Here is a 21,087-nt window from a genome sequence, read left to right on the forward strand (position 1 = left end):
TTATCATCCCTTGTTACGAGTCACTTGAACTTGTCAGTGACAGTGCCCTTATCTAGACATATTTTGGCATCCTCACCAATCACAAAATCTAATTACAGTTAGAGGAACTTCATTTTCTACCTTTTCCAACTTGGTGATCAGCTCCTCTGCATCTGCTTTGCCTTGCTCTTTGACCTGGGAACATAACACAAACTTTGAAATTCCTCCTGTTAATGATTATGGCAAGTTTGACAGTAAAGTAAAAACTTTATAATGACTTCAAGTGAGTTACTGTAAATACGATGGTATTGTATTGTTACATTAAGGTACACTGTGAAAAATTATTACCCTTTCCATGTAACTTTCATAACAATTGACAGCTTCAATTACAGACCTTTTGCATCCTATGCTGGTAGTCGGTAGACTTTCTCTTTAGTTCCTCATTGGTCTGCCGAGACTCTTTCAGCTCAGACTCATACAGGTCACTACGGCGACGGGCAGCAGACAGGTCCTCCTCCAGTTGTCTTATGGACACTTGCATCTCCTCCAACTGGGCATGATATTCCTGCACAAAAACCATAGAATCACCCATATTTAAGAGAGGAGAACAGATGAGAGGAGAGGAGAGGAAAGGAGAGGACATTAGTAAAGGGAATTTCTACAAAATTAGGAGTAAATTCCACTTAGAAGAGCAAATACCAATGCCAAAACATAGATCTAATGGGACACAGTCTTTTAAAATTCTGGCCACTTGTAAGCACTTTATTCAGATAACATGAAAATATTTATTAGCTGCTATTAAAAGTGTCCTTCTACCAGTGCAGCACATTTAGAAAAAATAATTACTGTATGTCTTAAGTGGAAAAGAGCTCTCCGTCAGCCCCAATGTGGTTTGACTTGAAGTTGTTTGATCAAAATGTTCTTGTTAGAAGTAAACTGCATTATTTATAAGAACAGGCTCATTCATAAGAGATGCGTTTTTAGATGTGCTACTGGTACATACAAACCCAACAGGATGAAAACGGTTCGATGGAGCCAATTAAAAGGCTTGTATAAAAGCTTTTATATGTCAACTATTTGGTGATAATGGGAGTGCAGACCCTTCAAAAATGGTAGAAAGTATAACCACACTAATGATATAAAAAGTCAATGAGCAGGAAATAGGAATGTGGAGAGAAAAATTTGATCAGCCAAAGTCACTTCATGCACATGTCTGTTTAAAAGTCATTAGTCACAGCCTAACAGATCTAATTTCAACCTCCTCACCAGCGTACAGGGAACAGGGCCCTGTCTGTCAGGCTAATAAAAAGTAGCATCCTTCTGCATTCAGGGAGACTGATGCTCCACCGGCACAGATTAGGACAAGTGAAGTATACAACATCAGACATGGTGTTTAGGGGCTAAAATGGTTTAGGTGGAACGGGAGATTACATACTAAACCATGCATCTCTGAGTAACAGGCTGTATCCCTCAGCACATGTTGGCCTTCCTTATGTATAGGATCCTAGGATGTGGAGGGGATGTCCCCCCTGCCCCTATATAACATTTGGCGCCTATTTTAAACAATAAAGAAAGTAAGACATCTTTTTCTTATACATAGTTTAGTACAGTCATTCTAGTAGAAAGAGGTGTTAGCCAGCCCCAAAGGGAAATTAGTGCCGAGATGACAAGAATTGAGAGAAAAAATAGTAGATAAAATCCTCTTTGACTGTGATTAATAGCAATTTACCAAACAACAGTTGAAAAGCAGAACATAAACTAGAGTAGGAGCGTATATCTTAGTTTGTCCATCCAGAGTCAGGCGGTGTCGGACTCTTCTGGTGATTTTTATAGTTGTAATTAAATATTAATACCACTTTTTTGAGCAGTTTTGTGGTTTGGGGTTTCATTTACTCAAGTGCAATCCACATTCTTGTTTATCAAATTGTTAAAAAATAGCTGACAAATGCATTTAGATTTCTGACAAATAAGGTAACACAAACTCATTGCGTTTGCTGTACGTGGACCGATCATGCTTACTGTCGTGCGTAGACCCCCCCCTCCAAAGAAAAGGCACATTCTGAGCCATGAAAAACCCTGAAATGTATGTAGAAATGCAGGAAATGGGATTCAAATCGAAAACATTCTTTTGGCAGAGGACCCCCAGACCCCTGTTTTGTGTTCCCCCAACTACTCAAGCCAAAGTTACAGCCTTGATGGGAACTGACTAGTATGGGTCATGTAAGAAAAACCACCTGTGTACAGTATAAAAGTACCTATGTGCCTACCATCCACTGACTCGTTTGGTTCTACAAGAGCAGGTTGACAGCTCCCATCACTGAGGACCACCTGGATCTCCTGAGTACTACCTTTCATCTTGTTGTCACTTACCAAGTGAATAAAAGCTGTTAAATGATTTCAGTAGTTTTCGGCGAAACAAGCCCCGTGTGGGGAAAATAAAGACAAGGGAATTAGGTTTCAAAGACTTTTTAAAGACAAGGCTTGTGGACCGCTAAAAGGAGGTATTTTTTTTTATTTTTTAGCCTTGTGGCTATTTTATTACAAAAAAACATTTCTAGGAAAACCGAAAAGAAAAAAATAAAGGCATTGGTGTAAAGTGAACAAACTATAATTCTTTTACGTGTTACAGATGTAACCCCTCCTAAAAGATGAGCAAGGTGAGAAAGCCATCAAACAGAAATCGTCTGTGTAAAGATTATAGGGGTTACTTCTTATTGAATTTGCACAGTCCAAAAAAAAACAGTGCAAATCTAAACAGTTTAACTTTGGAAAGGGTAAAAATTTGTAATTAGGAAATAGTTGCCGGGATCAGGAAACTGAAAGGAGTTGATTCAAAAACTTTTCCATCTCAGCCTTGAAATGTAAATGAAATATAAAAAAGAAATTTTTTTTTTTTAAATTGACACCCTCATTTTAAGGGGGTTAAATGGGCTCACTACGTTTCAGGTTCCACTAAAGATTTTGACTTTTTTTTTTTTTTCCCTCCTTTAACAGTAAATTTGGGCCCTTAAATATACACTGCCTGTTTTTTTTTTCCCATATAAAAAACTAATGAAAAAGAAGCACAGGGCAACAAACAAAGGGGCTAAACATTCTTTATTCCAATGTATGAAATTTTTGTTTATTATTTCTTATGCACGTGGAAATTAAATGTTAAAGAACCATACCTGTGACAATATTTTAGCCCATTTACTGGACATTCTAAATACTTTACAGTTCTGATGATTATTTTTTAAACCCCAGCCTCCGATTTGGTAAATAAGATAAGCAGCCCAACAGTGTTATGTTAGAATGACATAAGGAAAAATGTAAATTCACACTCATATCATACTTACTATATAATACTGGGGCTTAGCAGCTCAACACTGCTTTACAAGAATTATTCTGTTTCTCTGTTTCATGTCTTTTACATTGATTATTAACTGGTGAGGGGGTTGACATTTTACCTGGGCTTTAGCCTCAGTTGTTCTAACACAGTATAATTATATAAATTATTATGAATGTCATGTTGCGAATCTGCCGCTATTATCATTATAAACTGCATACATGCTCTGGGAAAGCATAGCAACAGTAACTAAAGGGGGCAAGGCTGGGCAAACTGTCAACCATAGAAATAAAAAATAAAATTGTATTACTGTTCTGTTAACTGACAGCTGATGGCAAAGATTAAGAGGACTGCAAACAAACATGGATGTAAATAATGCATGATTAGTTTAGCAAATGGTTTAGAGGAAGGAAATGCTTTCAACATTCTATCATTCAGGAAGGAGGTTTAACAAACTCTGAGTCTAACCCTGATATCTGAGTTGATTTACCCTGAGATGGGAAACTCAAAGTTTTCGGTTCCCAGTCTCATGGCAGTTTGTGAAATGGTCACGTTATTTAATCTATTGAGTCATGTACAGGTCACGTTAATGTTGTTATTTTGGTGTGTTGATTACGAATTTGAGAAATTTGAAGTAATGTTTTCCAATGGGAAGCCTATTTCGTGATCACAGAACAAGTATGGTAGTGAGTAGTATTGAAAAGCCGAAAAGCCGTGCAGGGAGGTTGGTCGGGGTGGTGGATGGGTCAAACAACAAAGGATTTTCACCCTGGAGACCATTCATCATGCCAGTTAAAATCAATGCTCAGGTCTGGGCAATTGCATTCCCAGACCCTCTCAATAGAAAGGTCGAAGCGACCAGATATAAAAAAACTGATAGAGCCTGGATACCATACCACAGGTTTTTGGCTGCTCAGTAAATAGTTTCCGGATAGGATGGATGGGCAAAGAGCTCTGCCAAGGGACACTGTATGCCTGGAGTGCTGACCTTAATCGAAGGTAAAAGAAAAATGAGGAACATGGTAGACTGAATGCGTTTTGTAAGTCGGAATAAGATAACCAGCCAACCTCATTAAAAATGTCTTTTAGATAATGAACTCCTCTTTGTTCACACTGTTGGGTTGTTATAGGCCTCCCACCAATCAGGAGCACTCTATTGTTGAACAATAGAGAAAATGCATGCCAGTTACATGCTACACGACAATATTTTTCAATCAATCTTGAAGTTTTGATAAGATGAGCGATAATGGGGCCAAAGAATAGCTGGCACTGTTTATTGGAGATATTGGCAGAAAGAACATAATGGGGTGACCATGGTTTTATCATAGCACTTTATAATGTACAGCACGCAAACAAACAGACGTATCTGGGTCAAACCAGGTAAGGAGGGGCCTTAACAAAAAGGACCATAAATAGTGCCTAAAGTTGGGAACTGAAAGGACACCATCCTCCTTACTCCTCTATAAAGTAGACATCTTAAATTGCGGCTGCTTACTTTTTCAGATTATAATTAGATAAATTATAATAATAATCAATAAAAAGATCACAATCCTGCCTGTATCATCTGACCAAGAGGACAACGCTTTAAGTTGGAGACTCCTTATGCCAACAAATGGCTACTCCTTTTGTTTTAGAACTTGCTGACGAGGCTCCAATATTGTGACAGTCAAGATGTTGTTCCACAGAGAAAACGTGGTTCAAAGTAGCTTTTCTGTTTCTCCAGTATTGTCTCTGCAACAGCATCAGTATCGGTGCGTTGTACTCTGCTATTGTTTGCCATTCTGCTTTAAGTAACTCTATCAAGCACAAAGTGTTAGAATATCAGCGTTGGAACCATTTAAAACAACTATTTGGCAAAGTTGGACCAGGAGCTACACTTTAGGCCGCCATCTTTGTCCAGCCGATCGTGTGACTCCCCAATGCAACTGTATTTGACAGATGACAGGTTTAGGTTGCTACTGACAAAATATTAGCTTTTATTTTAATTTACTGATGCCACATTTATTTATTTCCCTCTCTATTTAGTTCCAGTGATCCAAAAGCCTTTATGGGCGTAACAATGGGATGATGGACGTCGGACCAAAAGGATTTTCAGGTTATTAAGAAGTCGGAAAAATGGAGCTTTGCAGAAATGGGCAGTCCCTGTTGCTCTGTACCTACTGCAGGTTGACAGAACCAGAGCCTGTCTTAGACATTCTCTGACACAACATTAGCTGAGGCGTTGTTAAGTGAGCTAGCGGGCAAGTGACTGCTCTAATTCACATTAAACTGAACCCCAGAATTTACCCCATACCCCAGAATATAGGGGACTGTGGGCTGGGTACAAAGCACCGCAAACTGACGGTCGTGTTTCTCCGCCTGGCCAGCGCTGGTTGGTGGTTCAGTTACCCCAGAATAGGTGACTGTGCACTAGGTACAAAGCTCCGCGAGCTGCCGGTCCACGGCTCTGTTCTGAATGTGAGAGATAGCCACGCCCCTATTTGCATATAAGAACTGGAAATAAATAGAGAGGGAAATAAATAAATGTGGCATAAGGAGATAAAAGTCTCTTGAAATAAATAAACGTGGACTTGTGAAATAAAAGTACCATGAAATAAGTAAAAATAAAACCTTTAAATATGTTTAATTAACTAATTGATTCCTTTTTATATGGATATTTACTTTTATTTAATGATTTATGTATTTATTGCCTTATTTATTTATTTCATGATGTATTTCAAATGAATATTTATTTATTTATTCATGTATGCATTTCTTTATTTATGTATTTGTTTAATAATGAATAAAACAGCATTCTATATATATATTTGCATAACAAATGTTTAAAACAAACATGACTACTGTTTGCAATGCAGCGACAATGTGCACTGAGCTCAAACTCCGGATGGGTAAAGTACGCACAGCGGGACAAGGAGACATCTCATTGGTTCATGCCAAGCAGACCGTAGGCAATGATTGGTGGACATTTTTGAATGACAAATCTTTTTTGCTCCTTTTTCAGAGCCCATAAATTAATTACTGTTGTCAAAGTGTAAAGACCATGTGAAACCATATATAAAAAGTGTTGGCCTATTTTGGAAATACAGTGGTGTGAAAAAGTGTTTGCCCCCTTCCTCATTTCCTGTTCCTTTGCATGTTTGTCACACTTAAGTGTTTCGGAACATCAAACCAATTTAAACAACAGTCAAGGACAACACAAGTAAACACAAAATGCAATTTGTAAATGAAGGTGTTTATTATTAAAGGTGAAAAAAAATCCAAACCATCATGGCCCTGTGTGAAAAAGTGATTGCCCCCCTTGTTAAAACATACTATAACTGTGGTTGTCCACACCTGAGTTCAATTTCTCTAGCCACACCCAGGCCTGATTATTGCCACACCTGTTCACAATCAAGGCATCACTTAAATAGGAGCTGCTTGACAAAGTAAGGTCCACAAGAAGATCCTTAAAAGCTACACATCATGCTGAGACCCAAAGAAATTCAGGAACAATTGAGAAAGAAAGTAATTGAGATCTATCAGTCTGGAAAGGGTTATAAAGCCATTTCCAAAGCTTTGGGAATCCAACGAACCACAGTGAGAGCCATTATCCACAAATGGCGAAGACATGGAACAGTGGTGAACCTTCCCAGGAGGGGCCGGCGGCCCAAAATTACCCCAAGAGCGCAGCGACAACTCATCCAAGAGGTCACAAAAGACCCCACAACAACGTCCAAAGAACTGCAGGCCTCACTTGCCTCAGTTAAGGTCAGCGTTCATGCCTCCACCATCAGGAAAAGACTGGGCAAAAACAGCCTGCATGGCAGAGTTCCAAGGAGAAAACCACTGCTGAGCAAAAAGAACATCAAAGCTCGTCTCAATTTTTCCACAACACATCTTGATGATCCCCAAGACTTTTGGGACCACGTTCTGTGAACCGATGAGACAAAAGTGGAACTCTTTGGAAGGTGTGTGTCCAAGTATATCTGGCGTAGAAGGAACACTGCATTTCATAAAAAGAACATTATACCAACAGTAAAATATGGTGGTTGTAGTGTGATGGTCTGGGGCTGTTTTGCTGCTTCAGGACCTGGAAGACTTGCCGTAATAAAAGGAACTATGAATTCTGCTGTCTACCAAGAGATCCTGAAGGAGAATATCCGACCGTCTGTTTGTGTACTCAAGCTGAAACGAACTTGGGTTCTGCAGCAGGACAATGATCCTAAACACACCAGCAAGTCCACCACCGAATGGCTGAAGAAAAACAAAATGAAGACTTTGGAGTGGCCTAGCCAAAGTCCTGACCTGAATCCTATTGAGATGTTGTGGTATGACCTTAAAAAGGCCATTCATGCTCGAAAACCCTCTAATGTAACTGAATTAGGACAATTCTGCAAAGATGAGTGGGCCAAAATTCCTCCAGGACGCTGTAAAAGCCTCATTGCACGTTATCGCAAACGCTTGGTTGCAGTTGTTGCTGCTAAGGGTGGCCCAACCAGTTATTAGGTTTAGGGGGCAATCACTTTTTCACACAGGGCCATGATGGTTTGGATTTTTTTTTCACCTTTAATAATAAACACCTTCATTTACAAACTGCATTTTGTGTTTACTTGTGTTGTCCTTGACTATTGTTTAAATTGGTTTGATGTTCCGAAACACTCAAGTGTGACAAACATGCAAAGGAACAGGAAATGAGGAAGGGGGCAAACACTTTTTCACACCACTGTAGTTACCAACTCTGCCTGCATTCATTTTCTTTTTTTCTTTAAATCCACTGCACTTGATTGTGCATGCACACACAATACACAGGGCTACAGTGAGAGCCCATAAAGTGTCTCTGCCTTCTAATTTTATATTATTCACTCAACCAAGACAGAAACTGTGTGGTGGTTGTTTAGTTTTTGTTTGGTGAAATTGTCTCTTTGCATATGTTTGCAGGTCTGAATGGCTTTGGCACCAATTTGAAAATCAATCTGTCCCAAATCTCTACTGTTTGTTGATCCAACACCGCAAGGTTTCTGCATGGAAAGGATGAACACTGCAGTCCTATGACAGAGCGTGGGAGACAGATGCTTTTCAAGATGAAATGCTGGATTTAGCTGGCATTAATACCCCTGCTGAGAGGCACCAATAGGAACACGGAGCTAAATAATATGCATGGGCCGCAAACTAACTATCAATTTGAAGACACAGACTATACTCTTTTTTGTTTAATCATTACTTATTCATAGACGGATTGCTTTGAGAAGGTTTCTTTTTGATTCCTCCCAGTTATGCACATACGGTTATGAGGTGCAAAGAATAACACACACCTTTACTTTCTGACAGTTATCCTGATGGGGGAATGTTACGAATATTTCACTGACAGTGTTCAACCGCAACTTGTGCCTGGCAAACGAATGTTGACCTTTATTTGGCGATAAAGGCTGGCCGAGCAGATTTGCCTGTACAACCATCTGTATGATTGTTCATGTACAGACCATAGGGAGTCAAATGACCATAAATTTGAGCCACCACACTAGTAAAAGAAGAAACTTTTTGCTGAAGATTGCTATGTATGTATGATTGCTATTCACAGATTATTTAGTTTGTCTCACACGGAAGAGTTTTTTTGTGTTTGTGCAGTACGTTTTGGTTTGCTTTATTTATGCCTGATTTGTCATCTGTTTTGCATGTTAATTTATATGCTTTGCTTTAATTATTGACTAAATTTCTGTTTGCATGGTTTATTTGATTGTGTTGCTTTGGACCTGGCATGCTTTTATTTTGTAGTGTTTGATTTGTGCTGTGTGCCATTACTTGACCTGCAGTCACCCCTGTGATAAATTAGTATTAGTGTGAGTTACCTGTGAGGCAGTGAACAGGAAAGAAGGAGAAACGCAATGGCGAGAAGGAGAACAAGAAGGAAAAGCAGATGGCTAAAACGAGGAACACACTGACAGAGAACCCGGGACTGGCAAGACAAAGCAAATCAGCTGATCGGTTGAGCCGGCCACTGGGAAGGTGGTCGATGGCTGGACACCAGATGAATGTGCCATGACGGGAAGTTGAACATTTCTTTATTAGGAGTAACCCCTTGAGATACAGCATCTCAATTTTGAGGGGGTCCTTAACAATAAATAATATACAGTCCAATCATAATTAGACACAGCAGTTAACAAAACAAAAACAGACAAAAAACTAAAACAAACATCAAAATCAGACAGTTATAATCAAGTTTGAGGCAGAGCCAGAATGAAACTGGATATTAATAACAATATTAGAAGATGTGTTATTATTGTGTTGTAGAGGACTATGGACAGATACAGACGGTACTATAATAGGAGAGATAGAATGGATCAAATGGCTACAGGTAGGTTATTCCAATCTGAGGGGGCTTTAAATCTAAATGTTTTCTTAGCTGTAGCGAAAGATATAGCAGGGACAGAAAAAAAAGCTGTGTAGAGTGTCTCAAGTAGTAGGTAGAGGAACAAGGTACCATAAGCTGTTTCAGATAACTAGGGTAATTGGAATTTATACATTATAAATAAACTGCAACCAATGCAGATGTCTTCTTATTGAGGGTTAGGGAAGTGTCGGACGCCTGGGGGGTTCCAAAGTCAAGTGACATGGTGAGTGGGGGTTTGTGTATAGTGTGCCATCAGTGTCTTCTCCTCGTGTAGTTACCAAGAGGAAGTAGTGGATTGTTGAAGGAACACTGGCTGGACCAAAGATTTGCTCGCTTTTTGTTTTTTATTGTGGACTATTGATTCAGGACATTTTTCAATCTTTCAATCGTCTAATGTTTCTTCATATTCTCCGCCTGACTTGTGTTTTTATTACCGGACTTTTAACATTGAAACAAAGTTTTAAGGGGATTTTTTTTTTTTTTTAGCATGTTTTCATTTCATTAGTTTGTTTATACATTGCTCTCGCTCACAAAAAAGGACCTAAGCCTTTTGAATAGATTGTTTTGTAGATTTTAACGAGTTCCTAGTCTCAACTTTTTTAAGTAAGCACACAAGACCACTCCTTGCCACATTTGCACGTCTCCTGGCATTTCAGAGAAAATTGCAATGAACAACACGTTAAGCATAAACTCTAGCTCAAGCTCGTAGCTCGCACGCCATCTACGGATTCCCACTACATGGTGTCACACACGTGTAAAAACAAAGCTTGGTACATACTAAGGAAAGCTCATTGTGGGACTGACTCTAGTGGCTGTAATTCTGCACCAAGGCTGAATTTTCGGTAAGAGACTTTAGATATGGCATTAGGGACCACCAAGGCCTCTTTAAAAGCATCCAAAGAGCTCCATGTCATGGGACCTTTAAGATAAGAGATAGTAAAAGCTTTCTTCAGGACAGGGTGCATTCCTTTAACACAGATCAGTGATTTCAGGGTGGTACAGTATATCAAGCAATGTTCTGTTTCTCAAGCAGTATGAGCTCAAGCCCCAGCACCTCATCACGACAGCCTGCCCACTGCATCAGTGCTCTCTTCACTCGTAGGTATATGGCTCTCATCACCATGGCAACCGTTGCACAATGTTTCCAGTGCTTGGTACCCAGCACTAGTGTAGGCTGGGGAAAAACGGGTTGCTTTTCTATTACCTTTTTCAAAAACAAAATGGTGCATAATGCCAGAAAGATGATTCTCCACGCTCTCTCTCTGTTGTCCTAAACTGTCACTCTTGTAACAGCTTTATTCTCACAGTTGGCAACACTCGGTCATGCGGTGCTGCCATGCATACAAAAACACACACACACACACACACACACACACACACACACACACACACACACACACACACACACACACACACACACACACACCACGCACGCACACACTTGCTAACTCATCATATTTGATTTGAGTATTAAGGGCTGTGTAATACAGTAAAGCTCCTTTTTCATCATTAACAGTATTTCTGATTCCAAAGCGAACCCGTTCCAGTGACACAGAAGATGAACTGCATCATTATGTTGTTGTAAAAAGGTTCAAGGATTTAAAAAAAAAAGTGTTGACAATCACACAACCATTTAAATAGGGCACTGCAACGTTAGGCATTTCTGAACAAACTGTAGGTGCTTAATGTTATATACTCACTTCACCCATAGAGAGAGTGGTAAGACTCCAACATTGTGTGCCTCATGTGTCTAATTAACGCTCACAACCCACCCACTCATCCTTGGTGACATGACATGCTTCATCTAACTGCCATAATGAAATACTATTACAGTAACCTCCTTCTTTTCTAAAGGATCATTCTTTTGACATTTCTGCTTTGTGAATTAGAGCCATAGTACAGTATAGCCATCACTGCAAATATCCATCCAAGAAGTGAGAGTATTGAGTCAAAAACAAACAAATCTGCTCCTGAAGAGATATCATTTTTTTTGTTTTATGTCCACAACAAACTCTTAAGAATTGTACAATGAATAAAACTTGAATGACATCTTAAGGGATTGTAATGCTAGATAGTTCAGGAATCAGGAATTTGTCTTACTTGATTCAGTTTTGAGCCAACAGCATTAGTAGTGAGTAGTTTATATTTGAACCCACACTGACCTACTGTGTGAAGATGACACCGAAGATGCCGTCCTACCTGCTCTTTGATCTCTTGAAGCTTGTTGCTCTGCTCCCGGATGTCATGCAGGAGCTGCAGCGCTTTGTCGTCCTCCTGTGACACCTCCATTCTAGCCTGTTCCAAACTGCGCTTTAGACTCTGAAACCAAGACATACATAAGTTGATGGTTTACCCAGCTAAAACTAATACAGTCTAATAGGTTCAAGTCCCTGTGTGGACAGTTGTAGCCCCCACACTCTGACATCTCTCCATTTGTGCATGTATAGAACCTGCGCATGTCTGTGTATTTCAGGCCTGTGTGTAATGTGTGTTCTTACAAGGGGGAGAAAGTATAAATTTCCCCCTTGGGGATCAATAAAGTATAAAAAATAAATAATAATAGAACAATATAAGTGTAAGTGTGCAGTAAATGGTACTAATATAATAATAGGTGTTGATCCCACTGTATGGGCATTGTGGAGGCTGTGCTGTTGAATTTATAATTTGATTGTTGCTGAGAGGTGTTTTTAAAGTGTTGTCCATATTTTGTTAATAAATCTCATGCAATTATAAAAGCTCATTTGTAAATGCACACATAAACACACACACACACACACACACACACATACACACATGCAAACACGCACACACACACACACACACACACACACACGTTTGGTCCATGTGTTTTGACCACAGTAGCAACAGGGCTACTCACACTGCATTCTGTGATGTAGGTTGCCAGGTCCTGTTCCAGGATGTTCCTCTGGGTCTCTGAGGCCTTCAACTCTATATCCTTCTGCTGCAGCACCAACTCAAGATCAGACATCTTCCTCTGGCCAAGGGAGATCTCCTGTTCAACCTGGAAACAAGAACATAGCATGGATAGATGGAGATCCATGTTTTTTTTGTGTTTGTGTATGTGTGTGTGCAATTATAAAAGACTGCGCTTGTTTGGTTGCACATGTCATTGGTAGCGACTGATGATAAAATTAGATGTGCCAGTACCATTACGGCATTACGGGGCCTGGGGAGCATTGTAAACCAGAGAAACAGCAGGGCTAGCAGAACAGCCATAGATACACAGTCTCAGGGCTTAGTGCATGGTAGCACTAACACACAGTCAGTATGCAGACCATAGACTGTGATGCAGACACATGCTCACAACAGCTTGGCATCACAGCATGGGGCTGAAGCCAGTATAAGCGATGGGTCAACATTGTACTTGAATTGAACCTTAATGCAAAGAATTACTCAATACTTTTCAAGAAGATTTCCCATTTCCAACACATTTAGGAGACAGATGTTGTACAGTCATCGATAATAACATTAGCTAATGATGGACTATAAAATAGGCTGGAAGTAAGAAACTACGTTTCCACTGACAACTGTCTGTGGAGGAATTGCACTTTTTTGTGGGATGCAATGCATTGCAACTGGCCAATTATTCAGTATCTTTATCCTTCTTGCATAAGCACATGAAGGTGACGTTATGGCATTGAATTTCATTTCACACAAAGAGGTTAGGTTTTGAGTCATACAGACTTAATTGAAATCTTACAATAATAGGTCAGCAAAGTTTGCGTTTGTTGGATCTAAATTTAGGCTTTATGGTGGGATGGAGATGGAAGTGATTCAGCTGTTGCTGCCCACATTTTTTGACATTACAAGATGCTGGGTGGAATATATTGAACCACATTCTGAATTGTACTTTTAGTATTTTATTACAGTTACAAGAAATATAGGCAATACGTCATGTTTGAATCCTACTAACCATCCGGTAGAACGAATCCACCAAAAGATTCTTTGTACCACAGAGTATTAACACTTCTTATATACAAACATCGAAACATTATTAAAGAAAACAGATAATGAGGTATAGTTTGCCTTTTTTTAATCACTTATGGAAATAAAAAAAATTGTTTTGTAAAAATATAAACATAGTTTATAAAATTTAAACTTGGAGTTTATGGATTTAGGTGTTTTTATCATTTAGAGTGACCTCTCTTTTCACAGTTTTTCCATTGCATGGGAAAATCAGGTTAAGCACTTCAGCAGCATTATTAGTATATTTTTCTTAGCAGTCGTTGTGCTTATAAGCTATATTTACTTGTGATTTTACACCATGATTTAAAAAAAATTTGAATATGCCACAAGGACAGCCCTGTTTTCACAGATAGTCAAAGTCATGTGGAACACTAAGATACATGAACACACACACACACACATACACTCCAGCTTGGCTAAAGTCTGTAGGCAAACTAACAAACAGATGAATGATTTAGCTTATTCTGGAAACAAACTCTTACCATGTGAAGAGTAATACCTGTGACATGTGTCCAGCAAGTCTGGCTGTTTTGTGTTTTAAATGATGCTTTTCCAAAGGAGACAGTCGTATTTAGAGAGTTGATGGATGTAGTCACTAATCTGTAGGAGAGGAGAGTGTGAAGAAAGGATGGGAGTAAGGGAACAGGGAGAGAAACATGAGGGCAAACAGTCTTTATGCACAACCTCTCTTGAAAACTGAAGGGCTGACTCAATGCTCTTATGTAAAACACTTACCTGTCTTAACCACAATGTATAGATTGCACTTATTTCAGACTGTCAATTGGAATAATTAACCTTCCATATATGCTCTGACACTCATCATAAAAGTCACTGCATGCTATAGAAGTTATATATCTAAATGTTTACCTATTATACAAGGGAACAAGGGATATCAAGATATCTATACATCACAGTTGGGAGTATTGCAATCAAGATATCTTCACTTTTTACTCATAGGTAATCAAGCAAATGTGCCCTTATTAACAACCAAATTGGAATAATGATTCTAATACCAAGAAGAGCAAATAGAAATCAAGCACTGAAATCAAGCACAATTATTCCATGTATACAGCAACATGATCACAAAGATGACTAGCATATAAAGTATGCCGTTCACAGGAGATCCATACCGATACGACCAAACATGTGCTCATATTCTGGCTTAACAGAGACTATAAATAGCCTGCCTGTGTTCACACAACAGCCTCTTTTACCACCACTGGATATATTTGGCAGCTTTTGTGATCAAGAGGAAGGCAGAGGAGTGAGCAACAAAGAGAGAATTTCTATATTAATCAGAGGCTCACCTCCCACTCCTCCCTACGGTAACATGCTCAACTTTAGCTCAGCTAACATGAGGGTGCTTGTGGATGGCTGTGGGGTTTTACTACATGATTGTAAACAGTGGGGCTCGGTACCGAATTCAATACTTTTTAGGCACAGACCGAATTGCCTTCATAGTATTGAGTAAAAATGCCTCATCATTCAATACCAAATTTCAATACCTAAGGAGTCTCATCAGCATCAGTGAGCCAATAAGCATGTAGCATGCTTCTACCAAGATCTGATAATGCTGGTAATTGGCTGTCTCATGTTACACGTCCTAGAGGCAAGCAGGAAAAACGTACGCACAGAGACAGGGCTCATGTAGTAGCAGCTGAAAAAATAAATAAAAAGATGTGTTTCGTAATGTGTGATGTTGTAATTTATTTTTTGTTAAAATGAATTTTTATAGAAACTGTTATCCAAAAAAACATTGTTTAGGAACTGGTATCAAAGTTACGTTAATAGTATTGGTAGCAGTATAAAAAAAAATGTATACGATACCCGGCCCTAGTAAATAGTCATGTATATTGTCTGTTGTTTTATTGTTTTATTGTTTTTTGACTGTGCTCCATTGTGCATACTGTCTAGGACAAGCAGGACATAACCATTATATTGCTGCCCAGTAAATCACATACAGTAGCATTTTCATTCAAAAAACAAAGCTGAGAAGACATTGCAGATGAAGAACGGATATGATGAGTCTCTAGAGATGACTCTAGTGCTTGCTAATATTTGCCCGGAAAAGTCACTGATGTAATCATTAGGCTTCAAGGGTCATTTGAGGGGTGAGCTGTTCAGTACCACAGCGGGCTACACAGAATGTGCCCAAGCTGCATCAGCCTGCTGCCTGGTATTCCAGTTTTATTGGCATGACATGATGCAGGAGCAGGTGGCTTGTCATGAGTGATGATGCAAAGATGAGCAAAAGTGTTGGCTGAGGTTTCTCTAGCAACCTGCTGATCTTCGGCCTGTAAGCACATTACATTAATGGCTCTCTGGTTTGGATGAGATGTCAAAAACAAACGTTTGGATTTGTTGCTCTGAAACCAGATGGCAAGGTAGTTAGAGAGTCTTATTTTCTATTTTATTAAATTTACGTATTTATAGTGTAAAATCATAACAAGAGTTATCTCAAGACACTTTAAAGCTAGAGTAGGTCTAGACCAAACTTTATAAAGACCCAACAATTTCAATAATTCTCCCAAGACCAAGAATTTAGTGCCACAGTGGCGAGGAAAAACTTCCTTTTAGGGAGAAACCTCAGACGGACCCAGCCTCTTGGTGGACGAACATCTGCCAGTGCCGGTTGAGGTATGATGAACAATGGCAATTGTAGTAACTATGACTAGAAATAATAGTTGTAGCAGTTCAAGGCTTAGCCGGGAGGAGCAGGGTGTAGCAGGGCATAGCAGGGTGAGGTAGGGCGTAGCAGGGCATAGCAAGGTGTAGAAGGCCTGGTTCATGTCTTGTGGTGGCTTTCAGAGCTCTAAACCCACTAATACATTTTATATATCGATATGTGCTCCGAAGCTAACAACACTGCATGATTTAGTGTTGTATACTGGGTAGAGAACTTCCAGCCAGTGGTAAAGTTGGTGGTGCCATCCTAGCTTGAGGCACCAGATGGGACTCAGATCTGGCTGTCTTCCTCCCAGACTCAAGTGCAAGCTGACTGCCCATAATGAGCTGAGCTAACAGACTGTGCAGCTGGGCCCCTCCTTTGCAATAATTATAGCCCTGAAAGCAATTACAAATAACTATACTTAATAAAAGCTCATTACAACTACAGGAAAGACAGTTTGACCACTGAGCCGGCCTATCTGTGGTTGCTGAACATTGCCCAATTCTTCATAATCGTGTTTCAGTCCAGAAAATGTTCCTACATTTAGTAGGCAAGGAATATAATACAGTGCCCGTAATCAGAACTGTTCCATAAATATGGTTGTCTTTTTTATGAGAGCTCATCAACAACAGAACATTAACATTCAGAGAAACATTGGCTTGCAACATAAGTCGAGGAGCTCAATTTAGTTGGTTGAATAATTTTTGCATGTGTGTGAGTCAGAGTTGTTGAAGAGGAGGAGAGTGGAGAGAGGTCGCATCCCAGTCTTGGTGTTGCTCTACATTCAGTCTGCAGGGTGACCAGGGCCAGTGCCACTGTATGGGCTGTAGGCAGCAGTGAATTACAGACCTGTTGCAATGCTGTAGTGGCACAGATTCTTCTCAAGCTCACAGTCCTTTACCCATCTACCCCCCTCTAGTTTGATCTTTCAGCCCATCCTCTCCACATATTTTGTGCCTATTGTCATGACAACAATAAATTAGTAATAGCTCAGTTATGCAAGAAAGATAGAGCACTTCAGGTTTCTGCCATTGCAGCAGTTCTCTGATTCAAACATGGTTTCCCAACTCCTGGGTTTCCTGTTCCTGACACCAGTCTTTAAAGATTAGGGAAGGCTAATAAAGATGTTAGCCTTAAGAAAGATATATAAATACAGTGTACTTATGATCGTTGTATGGCCTGGCTCGGGTCAAACCCTTTGTAAAACAAATACATACAGAGAATGAATGGTACTTTCTTTAAGTCATATCAGAATCAGAGCATCAATAAACTTCTTTAAAGTTGTTTTTCATGGCTAAAGTACGGGGTATTGGATCGGTGCTTGGACTAGCATACTTGCCAATACCGATACTAGCATTTTAGGGAGTTTACAAGGCATTTCCAATACTGGTACCGGTATTGGAACAACTCTAAAGGTTAACCTGAGCATCTGTAAATGCAGCCTCATCTATAGAATCTGTGCTTGATATTACAATGCTATACATTTTTGGAGGCTTTTTTATAGGCCTAGTGCATTTTGTTACATGAGCTTAAGAAAGGAAAACCCTACCCTGAAATGGTTAAAAAATAAAACTGGTATTGGCAATTGCACGCCCCCGCAGTTCACCAAGCAGCCAGTTGTAGGAAAATATGTTGTCATGTTAAAATTGTTGCAGGTAACCAGTGGAACATGTTGCAGTAGAAGAGGTGTTAGACCAGTCAACGAAAGCTACAATTAGCCTTTAGCCTTTATCACTAATTGGCTGGTATTAATCCTCAACTTTCCAATGAAAATGTTGCATGTTGATTGTAATACATAATTAGATGGGTTAAATATGGCACTAAAACACTTCCAGTTTTTACTGGGGCCACCAGAGCTACATACCTGCACCTGAATGCTCTGGCACTGATGCATTAACCATGACAGACAGACAGAATATCACAATCTATAAAAGTATGCTGAGCACTTGGGGAAGTACTTCAAAAATCCAGTCCGTCATCATATCCCAAATCCAAATGACAAGAGGATCAGTGTGGGCTTCTGAAGAAGGCTTTTGGGAAAATGACACTTGAGTATATGGAGCAGTAGAGCTTTCCCCTCTCTCTCTCTCATCACAACTCACATTAGCATTGACAGATTTGTTCTGCAGAGTTATTGACTACGCACAGGTATCTCTCGTTTCCTGTGTTCCATTTACCACCAATTAGGTTGGCCTCCAAAAACAGGTAAACAAAGACTAAAATAAACACCAACATATGTGACTGCACAGTCCTCTTCACAATATTTTAACCAGTTACATAATAAATATAAATATTACTTATATTACTTATAAAGAACACTCCACACTAAGCATGGATATCATTATCCAGTTAGTGTACATGAAACTACTATATGCTGTATAGGCTACTACCATCACCTATCTGACCATCCCTTTCTGTGTGTCCCACAATCTCTTTATTATTATTGTTTTGTTCTGCCTGAAAAGTCTTGTTAGTTCTGTAATTTGTAATCCAGCTGAAGCCCCATGCTTCCTTTCCCTGTCCTCTACCCTTGACAAAACCTGCTGTTACCATAGAGACATTTTCCTCCAACCACACTCTTCATCTTATCATACTTTTCCAACTGACTTTGTAATTTCAGCTTTCTTTCTAGAATGTATCTCAAGCTCAACTCCTACAGCACCTTACCAACTGGAAGATTGAGATTATTTGGAAAATCCCTGCATAACAGACATTCAGATCAACTTTGTCTGAAACTTCCTCAGTCTTGGTATACAGTAATCCAATTTCTGAAAAGAAAGCATGCATTGGTCTCATTGGGACCATATACAAACAGTTATGAGTTTGAACGCCACCCCAGGGAGTGATAACCATCTGTATGAGTGTATGCTACAGTAAACACAGCAACGAAGAGAGATAGGCAAAACAAAAACACAGCATTTCAGTGTCGTGACCAAAGGTAGCCCTCTCTCCTGATAGACAAGATACAGCTGCTGCATAAGCTCAGTGCTACCAATGCTATCTCATCACTCCATACATCCTCAGCTGTAGTGTCAGTCCCTCAGGTAATAGATCTATCATGCTGACAAGAGGAAAATAACAATGCACTCTAGCATTCCGGGGCTGTATAGCAAAGATTCTTTCCTTGACCAAGTCATCCCCCTAATTCCCCTTCCTTATCTTTAATAGGAGCCGTAAGCATGGAAGTAAAATAGTATAGCACTTACTCAGAGATTGCAACAGCTGACAGCTTTTCTACAAAGCTCCTTAGACGCGGCACCTCCTCGTCCAGTAAGCCAGTTCATGTGGGGTCTCCCTCGGAAGCCACCAGCCAGAATGAGAGCTTCGCTGGTTCATCAAATTCAGGGATGTCATCCTCTCTGGGGAGAGAGAGGAGCCGAGGGGAGAGAGAGATGTGCTGTGGCACGGCAGAAAGCTGTGAGGCAGCGAGCGCAACTGGAGAATGTTGCTTACCGAGAGATAGAGTGGAGAAGAGATGGAGGGAGTGGAGGAATATAGAGGAATGGCTTTGTAGAGTAATGCAGCAGACGGGTGATCACATACTGTAAAGAGTGAGTGGAAGCTCCCACCCTCTCCCTCTCTTCTCTGTCCCAACTCTTTCTTCCTGTGCTGCAGCAGCCGTCACTAATCCCACTAATGTATGCTGCTTGACACACTGCGTTAACAGGCAGCTCCCAACAGTTGCAAACTACTGTACGTTCATGTCAGTTACTAATGTATCCTTCAATTGTGCAGCTCATTAGTGATTAAACACAATGACCCCTACTTTACCTCATCTGAAGGAGCAGAAGCAATGCAATCCAATAACTGCCAGGACACGGATGTTATTACAGTAAAATTCTGCTTGCATCTGCAAGTAAACAAGAACAATAAAGAAGAGATGCAGGTTCTTGCTTGAAGAAGTCAATATAAAGGTGGAAATTTGTAAAAGTAGCACTGTGTACTCCTTTGTGCTCAAGGAGGCACTTATTGCAAGGTTTTCTTAATTTGATAGCTGTTATGACTAGCCTTTTATTAAGGAACGTGCTGACACGCAACATGAGGGGGCTGTGTTGCTGTGACCCTGACACACAGATTGACATGATTAACATAAATAGTGCGCTGTATCAAAAGGATCACAAACAGAACTGTATCACAATGCACACAGATAGCAATGTAACAAAGCACACTGTACCAGGGTAAACAGTAATATAGCACAAGTCATGTCACAACCTAACAAGGTCCCCAGTGTCTGATACACTAATTCAGGCTCACCTCAACTTTCTTGTTGTCATGCTCATGTAAGCCAAGTGACACGTCATAGTGATGCTGACTTGCAAACTACACTCACACACACAGTGACAGATTACACGCACAGTAACAGATGGCAGAACCTAACCTGGCAAGCAGTACTACATCAGCGCAGCAGAAGGGACAAAATGCTCCAAAGGTGAAAGCACAGTACTGTGCAATTAATCAGTGTTACTGTAATCAGTGGCAGACGGAGAACAGAGGCAGCAGTCACTTATAAAGCTTAATGGTTGTTAATTAGACTTTTATGATTGTAGTACTAACGAAGGCATGGGAAAACCTTGGCTTAACTGTATAACAAAAGAGAGTGATCTTGTACCTAACGTCGACCTCGAACCCAATCACACCACCAATATCTCACCTCCATCTCTTCACATCCTCCCTATTGTCCGGATTCAACTAAATTATGTCCCTTTTGCGCCTTAAATCCAATGCATTAATGTTGTTTTTCCAGCTTGGTTGCTTCAATTG

At 39.9% G+C, this 21,087-nt stretch overlaps 1 protein-coding gene across 11 annotated transcripts in view; it reads right to left on the reverse strand.

Moving 5' to 3' along the window:
* LOC116689313 (citron Rho-interacting kinase) overlaps positions 1 to 19,923 on the reverse strand; it is a 59,355-nt gene extending 39,432 nt beyond the window's left edge. For 9 of the 11 annotated variants that reach the window (XM_032515821.1, XM_032515820.1, XM_032515816.1 and 6 more), the window contains exons 1-6: positions 19,533 to 19,922; positions 14,158 to 14,258; positions 12,550 to 12,693; positions 11,871 to 11,990; positions 374 to 544; positions 121 to 174 (exon numbers count right to left, since the gene is read on the reverse strand). In XM_032515821.1, coding sequence (XP_032371712.1) covers positions 121 to 174; positions 374 to 544; positions 11,871 to 11,990; positions 12,550 to 12,693; positions 14,158 to 14,166 — 498 coding nt within the window. In that variant the 5' untranslated portion in view covers positions 14,167 to 14,258; positions 19,533 to 19,922. Of the gene's footprint in view, positions 1 to 120; positions 175 to 373; positions 545 to 11,870; positions 11,991 to 12,549; positions 12,694 to 14,140; positions 14,259 to 19,532 lie in introns of all 11 variants that reach the window. The other 2 variants (XM_032515812.1, XM_032515811.1) reach the window with 2 other exon arrangements.
* Between the last annotated feature and the right edge of the window lie 1,164 nt (positions 19,924 to 21,087).

This window comes from Etheostoma spectabile, chromosome 5 (genome assembly GCF_008692095.1).
Source record: "Etheostoma spectabile isolate EspeVRDwgs_2016 chromosome 5, UIUC_Espe_1.0, whole genome shotgun sequence".
Classification (NCBI taxonomy): Eukaryota; Metazoa; Chordata; class Actinopteri; order Perciformes; family Percidae; genus Etheostoma; species Etheostoma spectabile.